General features: G+C 52.5%; 1 protein-coding gene across 1 annotated transcript; it reads left to right on the top strand.

The window, feature by feature from the left end:
- The first annotated feature begins 3,160 nt into the window (after window positions 1-3,160).
- NEFM (neurofilament medium chain) lies at window positions 3,161-7,243 on the top strand. Its single transcript, XM_074164261.1, has 3 exons — window positions 3,161-4,222; window positions 4,500-4,624; window positions 5,899-7,243. Exons 1-3 carry the CDS (start codon window positions 3,161-3,163, stop codon window positions 7,241-7,243), a joined length of 2,532 nt encoding a protein of 843 aa, XP_074020362.1.
- The last annotated feature ends 357 nt before the right edge of the window (window positions 7,244-7,600 follow it).

The following is a 7,600-nucleotide window of genomic DNA, read 5'->3' on the forward strand; positions in this document are numbered from 1 at the left end:
ATATATTTTAAATTCAGTTTGCAGTCAGGCTGTTGTGCAACTGCAACTGCAACTTCTGTATATTGTTTCCTTTTGTTTTTTTTAAGGAAGCTGCAGAACTCAGTCTCATCCCTCTATAGTATTTCTTTAATGCAGGTTTGTCGACAGTGTATAATCAAGATTAAAATCAATGCTGCTGCTTTTCCATCCTGTGGTAGTGCCTGCTCCTTCCCTTCTGCTGCTTCAAAGCCCCAGACATCAGGTTGCTCTTTTGCTCCAACGTAGCAATGCCTGTTTGTTAAACTTTGGGGCAAAAAGTTCTCTATAAGCAGAAATATTAGTCTGCATTTCAAAATCTCCGAAGCAGATAATGATGGAAAAAGGGATTAGTTGCTCATCAGAAATAAGGCAACGCTTTAGACTGATTTCCCTGACTCATTCTAACCTTCAGATCACCTTCAGGGTAACATAGCAGGAGTGCTCTCCACCTGCATCTGATTATAGACCAGAAACCAACATTGCAAGTAAAACAACATGTTTTATTTCAGCAGGATGTCTGTCCATGCTTGTAAATGCCTCTGCGAATGCAAACTTTTTCTCATCTAAATAACCTCATTTTTAAGTTACTCAAGACATATTATGAAAACTATTGTATCCTGTAGAAGTTTACACTGCTTGAATTTCAGTATTAAATAAAGAAGTCAAATGGTATCACTGCTTGATTATAAAGCAACAATTTATTTTGCGTACTCGGTAAATGGATTTAAAACAATCCATGCGTTGAGGTACTTAATGAAAGGGAGTCCTGTTGCAAAGTTCAATCTGCCCTTCCTTGCTTGCTCTTCAACACCATTCACTTGTTTTCAGAAGATTAAAAGGGTAATAAAAACTCCCAAGCACCTCTGTTAACCACACGTTTTCTTTTACAGTAAGTTTTCCCTGTGTATAAAAACATCATCTGTTTCCTCTCCCTGTTTTACTTAACAGGGGAAAAAAAAGCAGTAACAAACCAGATCATAACATATTTTTTTTCCCTAAAAGGAAACAAAATGCAATGCCATAACAGACAGTAATTTTGTTTTGACTCCCAATTAAATCCAAAGGGATGCTTTTTGCCTATGGAGAAAACTTTTTAGCGAAATTAATGGAACAGATTTAGAATCCATGATCGCTTCAATCCCAATAAAACCTTTTCTCTATGTTTATCATATAAAACTCCGGAGAGGTTAAACAGTGGATCCAACTGCCCATGTTTGCAAATAGGATTCAGCAGATCCCTCGGATAATTCTGACTTCTCCAGTGACTGCAGTGCTGCAGTCCTATGACAGCATCATATTAATGAGCCAGCAGAGGTACGATGCTCCATGTGGTTGGAAAGTTTAACCCTGTCCCTCAGACTTCCCCAACTCTCCACAGCGAAGACACAGCAGCAGCAAAACCCAGGAACCCTGCCTGTCCCGGGTGAAAGGCGAGAAGGCAATTTTTGAGAAGGATTTTGCCTGGTAACAAGATCACCTGCTTAAAACTGCACAGACTGCTGAACACAGGCAGACCCTTTTCAGCATCTTCCTGAACGAGGAGTTAAAATCTCCCCACCTCAGCATCCCTCGGCTTTGCAATGGGAGCTGTGGCAGGGCTTTTTCCAGCACCAGCAGTTTGGGCTGGGTTTGTTTGGTTGGTTTTTTTTTTTTTTTTTTTTTCTTTGCAGCTGATCAATTGCCTGTGTAGCTGTAATCCACCCAGGAGGAGGTCAAAGTCTGGATGGTAGCTAGTCACTGTAATGCAACCCATAGGAAGTATTTTGTGCTATGTAAACATAATTTTAAACAAGGCTTCAAAGAAGGAGAATTTATTTCTAAGCAGTGCACCAAGCGCTAGAATGAAATGGGGAGGGGGGGGGGGGGGGGGGGGGGAACGGGAGGAAGAAAGGGAGGGAGAGAAGAATCAAGAGCAAAGGGTTTGGATACCAAGGGGGTCTTTCAAACTCCTGTTTACCGCCCGGCTGCTCTAGCACTGCGGCGGCCGCATCCAGCCACCGCCCCCTCCCGCCCCCCCCCCCCGCCCCGCAGATCCCCGTCCCTCCACCCCGGGGGGGAGACGCCTTTGCCGGGAGCCGTCCCTGCCGCAGCGCCGGCGACCCCCCCCCCCCGGCCTCCCCGTTCTTGACCTTCAGGTGTCAGACCCCGCCCGGGCAAAGCGGGGATGTGGGGAGAAAGGGGGGGTCCTGCCTCTCGGGACCCCTCTGCCCCCCGCTCGCCCCCCCGACTGCCCGGTGCGGGGCGGCCCCCGGTGCTCGCCGCGCCCGGCGGGAGCTGCCCGTGGTGCTGAAGCCGCCGGTGCCGCCTCTGGTCCCGGCCCCGATCCCGATCCCGGTCCCGGCGCCGGCCCCGGGTCCTACCCCGGTCCCGGCCCCGGGCCCTACCCTGCGGGCTCCGCCGGGCGCTGCTCCGCCGCCCCCGGCAGCGGCCCGGTGCCGGCACCGCGCTCCGCTCCGCCATGGCCGCTGCGGGAGGGGGGGCTGCGGGGGGGGTAGGGGGGGAGGAAGTGGGAGGGGAAGAAAAGAGGGAAAAGAGAGAAAAGAGAGAAAAGAGAGAAAAAAGGGAAAGGAAAGAAAGCGAAAAAGAAGGAAAGAAAGCGAAAAAGAAAAGGAAAAGGAAAAATAAAGGACAAAAGGAAAAAGAAAGGAAAAGAAAGGAAAAGAAAGAAGGTGATGGCCTAGGGAAGGGGGGAGAAGGGAGCAGGGGCAAGAGGGAAGGAACAGAGGAAAGGGAAAGGGGGGAGCGGGGGGGAGAAAGAAGGGAAAGGGGGGGCGGGGGCAAGGGGGAAGGGAATGGGAAATGGGGAAGGAGGAGCAGCGGGAAAAGGGGAGGAAGGGGGAAGGGAGCGGGGGAAGCAAGGGGAAGGGGGAATGGGGAAGGGGTATCGGGGGGGGGGCACCAGGGGCTGGGGAGCCGGGCAGGGGGAGCAGGGGAGGGCGGGGAAGGGGGAGCCGGGGCAGGGGCAGGAGCGGGAGAGGCGGGGGGCGGAGCGGGGGAGGCGGGTCCGGGGCAGGGCCGGGGGGAGGCCGCCCCCCGCACACGTGTGCGGGGCCGTCCCGCTGCCGCCCGGCCGGGCTATATAAAGGGCGGCGGCGGCCGGAGTATCGCCGCGCCGCCGCCCGCCACCCCCGAGTGTCCCACCATGAGCTACACCATGGAGCCCCTCGGCAACCCCTCGTACCGCCGGGTGACCGAGACCCGGGCCACCTACAGCCGGGCCAGCGCCTCCCCGTCCAGCGGCTTCCGCTCCCAGTCGTGGTCGCGGGGCTCGGGCAGCACCGTCTCCTCCTCCTACAAGCGCACCAACCTGGGGGGCCCGCGGGCCACCTACGGCTCCACCGTGCTGAGCTCGGCCGAGAGCCTGGACGTGAGCCAGTCCTCGCTGCTGAACGGGGCGGCCGAGCTGAAGCTGAGCCGCTCCAACGAGAAGGAGCAGCTGCAGGGGCTGAACGACCGCTTCGCCGGATACATCGAGAAGGTGCATTACCTGGAGCAGCAGAACAAGGAGATCGAGGCGGAGCTGGCGGCTCTGCGGCAGAAACACGCCGGGCGGGCTCAGCTGGGCGATGCCTACGAGCAGGAGCTGCGGGAGCTGCGGGGAGCCCTGGAGCAGGTGAGCCACGAGAAGGCGCAGATCCAGCTGGATTCCGAGCACATCGAGGAGGACATCCAGCGCCTGCGGGAGCGCTTCGAGGATGAGGCGCGGCTGCGCGACGAGACGGAGGCCACCATCCGCGCCCTGCGCAAGGAGATGGAGGAGGCCTCGCTGATGCGGGCGGAGCTGGACAAGAAGGTGCAGTCGCTGCAGGACGAGGTGGCTTTCCTGCGGGGCAACCACGAGGAGGAGGTGGCCGAGCTGCTGGCGCAGCTCCAGGCGTCCCACGCCACCGTGGAGAGGAAGGACTACCTGAAGACCGACCTGACCACGGCGCTGAAGGAGATCCGCGCCCAGCTGGAGTGCCAGTCCGACCACAACATGCACCAGGCCGAGGAGTGGTTCAAGTGCCGCTACGCCAAGCTGACGGAGGCGGCCGAGCAGAACAAGGAGGCCATTCGCTCCGCCAAGGAGGAGATCGCCGAGTACCGCCGGCAGCTCCAGTCCAAGAGCATCGAGCTGGAGTCCGTCCGCGGCACCAAGGAGTCGCTGGAGCGGCAGCTCAGCGACATCGAGGAGCGTCACAACAACGACCTCACCACCTACCAGGTAGAGGGGAGGGGGCCCGGGATGCGCCCGCCCCGGTTTGGGGGGGGGGGGGGGGGCGGTGGCGGGGCCCGGGTACCCTCTCGGTGGGGGGGGGGGGGGACGGGACAGTGGGAGATGCCCGGGAGGGCGGTGGGAGCCGGGGGTGGGTCCCGCTCTGATCCCGGCACTGCTGCCCAGGGAAGGAGTTTCTGAAAGTCCCTTTCGAGAACTTTTTCCGCTCTGTCTCTGCGTGGAGCCTGTGTCTGTGTCTCAGAGGTTTTCTGCGTCTCCGTTGCAGGACACGATTCATCAGCTGGAGAACGAGCTTAGAGGAACAAAGTGGGAAATGGCACGTCACTTGAGGGAATACCAGGACCTCCTCAATGTCAAGATGGCCCTGGATATTGAAATTGCTGCATACAGGTACAGTAGGATCAGTGAGGACATGTCTGGAATATTAATAGCACTGCAGATGCTGCTGGCTTGGGAAGCTTTATCACAGATAAGAAATATCAGCATGCAGTGAGCACAAGTAGAATTGGAGCTTGACTAAATTATTCCAACTGTTTCAAAATCTACACAGACCACGGCATTTGCAGTAAGAACCCAGAGTTCATTAGGGACCAGCTCTAATCAGTGGCAGAGCTCCCAGCGAGCTCAGTGGGCAGAGGACAGCGTGACTCAGTGCGGTGGCACCCCGGTGCCGCATTCTGCCCTTGTTTACAAAAGCAGAAGACGCAGCAAAAGACAAGTTTATTTTTAATTCCTGTTTACTTCGCTTTGCATATGCCAAGCAAGCGGTGCTTGTCACTTGAATTCCCTTTTATCGCTTGAGAGACAGTGCAGTTGCTTGATCACAGTTTCAAGCAGGGAGTGCTAATCTGCTTGTCACCAACACTTTTGCTTTTCTTGCTCAACTTTCCTTTAAAGGCATCCACTCTAATCTGGGGCAGGAACACTGCTTGCTATTGCCATCACCTGGCAGGTTTTTTTAGTCTCCTTTGAATCACTTCAGAAGTCTCATTGGAGAACTGCTGATTTTTCTGGGTCACAGGCTTAGATGAAAAACATGCATTTGAATCTAAGAAAAGTAGAAACAAAAAAAGGAATCTCCAGATCTGCTTAAATTCCCGAGGCTGTTCAGACAAACACAGAGATAACCTAGGGTCTGTAGCTGTTTGCTGCCAAAGTTAGCTGAACAAAAGCCTTTGAAGTCTTCAGTTTTCATAGCCACACTAGAAAGGTGGGTGCCTGAGCTATTGAACTAAGACACATGCTCCAACTGGCTTTGAATGTCTCAGCACAATATTTGATTTGGGTCTGTTGGCTGTGTCAAATTCCCAGTTCATCTAAGCCATAATGCATCCTACGAAGCTAATCATTTTGCCATAGTCTGTGCTAATTTATGCCATACTAAAGCTTTTGACATTAAGGATGAATTTCAACTGATCAGCCAAAGGTGTTACCCTTGCCACATGCAAACCAAGCTAAAAGCTGTTTGCTGAGTATGAATTTTGCAAAAGAGCTGATTCAAGGAAAGACGAACTGGGGCTGTGAGTGATGGCTTATGCTGATCAGCTCTAGCTATTCCACATACAAACTGGTTTCATCCTGCTGACAGAGGAAAACATTCTATTAGCTGTCCTTTAGGATGGGTTTCTATGATGATTTTTTTTCTTTCTTCCGGATTCCCTTAGGAAGCTACTGGAGGGCGAAGAGACAAGATTCAGTGCCTTCTCTGGAAGCATTACTGGACCCATATTCACACACAGACAACCCACTGTCACAATAGCATCCACTAAAATTCAGAAAACAAAGATTGAACCACCAAAGCTGAAGGTCCAGCACAAGTTTGTTGAAGAAATCATTGAAGAGACAAAAGTAGAGGATGAGAAGTCTGAAATGGAAGATGCCCTAGCAGCTATTGCAGAAGAAATGGCAGCCAAGGCCCAGGAAGAAGAAAAGGCAGAAGAAGCTGCAGAGGAAGAAGCTGTTGCAGAGAAGGCTGCTGCAGAACAAGCAGCTGCACCTGAGGAAGAAGAGAAGGAGGAAGAAGAAGCAGAGGAGGAAGAAGAAGCCGCAAAATCTGATGCAGCGGAAGAAGGAGGATCTGAAAAAGAAGAAATAGAGGAAAAGGAAGAAGGTGAGGAGGCTGAAGAAGAGGGGGAAGAAGCTGAGGCCAAGGGCAAAGCTGAAGAGGTAACAACAAAGGTAGAAAAGGCCAAAACACCTCCCTCAAAGTCACCCCCTAAATCCCCCCCTAAATCCCCTGTAGTGGAACCGGCCAAGGCTGTCCAGAAAGAAACAGCTGCAGAAGCAGGAAAAGAACAGAAGGTGGAGAAAGGTGGTGAGAAACCAGCCAAGGAGGAAGAGAAAGCAGCATCTCCGGAGAAGCCAGCGACACCAAAGGTAACCTCTCCAGACAAGGCAGCAACCCCGGAGAAGCCTGCGACGCCGGAGAAGCCTGCAACCCCAGAGAAGGCAGTGACCCCGGAGAAGCCGGCGACGCCAGAGAAGCCCCGTTCTCCAGAAAAGCCATCGACCCCAGAAAAGCCCCGTTCTCCAGAAAAGCCGGCAACTCCAGAGAAGCCCCGTTCTCCAGAGAAGCCAGCTTCCCCGGTCAAAGATGAAAAAGCTGTGGTGGAGGAGACCATCACTGTCACAAAGGTAACAAAAATTAGCGCAGAGGTAGAGAAGGAGTCCAGGAAAGAAGACATTGCAGTGAATGGTGAGGTGGAGGAGAAGAAGGAGGAGGAATCCAAAGAGAAGGAGGTTGAGGAGGAAGACAAGGGTGTTGTCACCAATGGCCTAGATGTGAGCCCAACTGATGATAAGGGTGAGAAAATTGTAGTAACCAAAAAAGCAGAGAAAATCACTAGTGGTGGTGGGGACAGTACAACCACATACATCACAAAGTCGGTGACAGTCACTCAGAAGGTAGAGGAACATGAAGAAAGCTTTGAGGAGAAATTAGTGTCCACCAAGAAAGTGGAGAAAGTTACTTCACATGCCGTAGTGAAAGAGGTTAAAGAGACCGAATAAAATAAATCATAGCTAAATTTAAAAAAATTAAAGAGCTTGGGTTGGTGCAAAAGGTTAAGCCATATGACAGCTGCAAAATGCATGTGAGTGACGGCTTCAAAGCAGAACGGGTTCTCTCATGGAGGCTCCAGACACACAGTATTTTACTTTTTTGTGCAATATAGGGGAGGGGGGGGGAATGCATGCAGGCTCAAGATGTACTCCCTCCACAGAGCTTGGGGATCTAAACAAAAAAAAAATAATACTAATAATAGTGCATGAGATGAAATGTGCAAAGGAAGCTTTTGAATTTCCTGAGCTGTTGGAGGGACATATCTGAGGAACGACTTAAGATGTATTATGCAAAGAACCAACTGA

This window comes from Numenius arquata, chromosome 26 (genome assembly GCF_964106895.1).
Source record: "Numenius arquata chromosome 26, bNumArq3.hap1.1, whole genome shotgun sequence".
NCBI lineage: Eukaryota > Metazoa > Chordata > Aves > Charadriiformes > Scolopacidae > Numenius > Numenius arquata.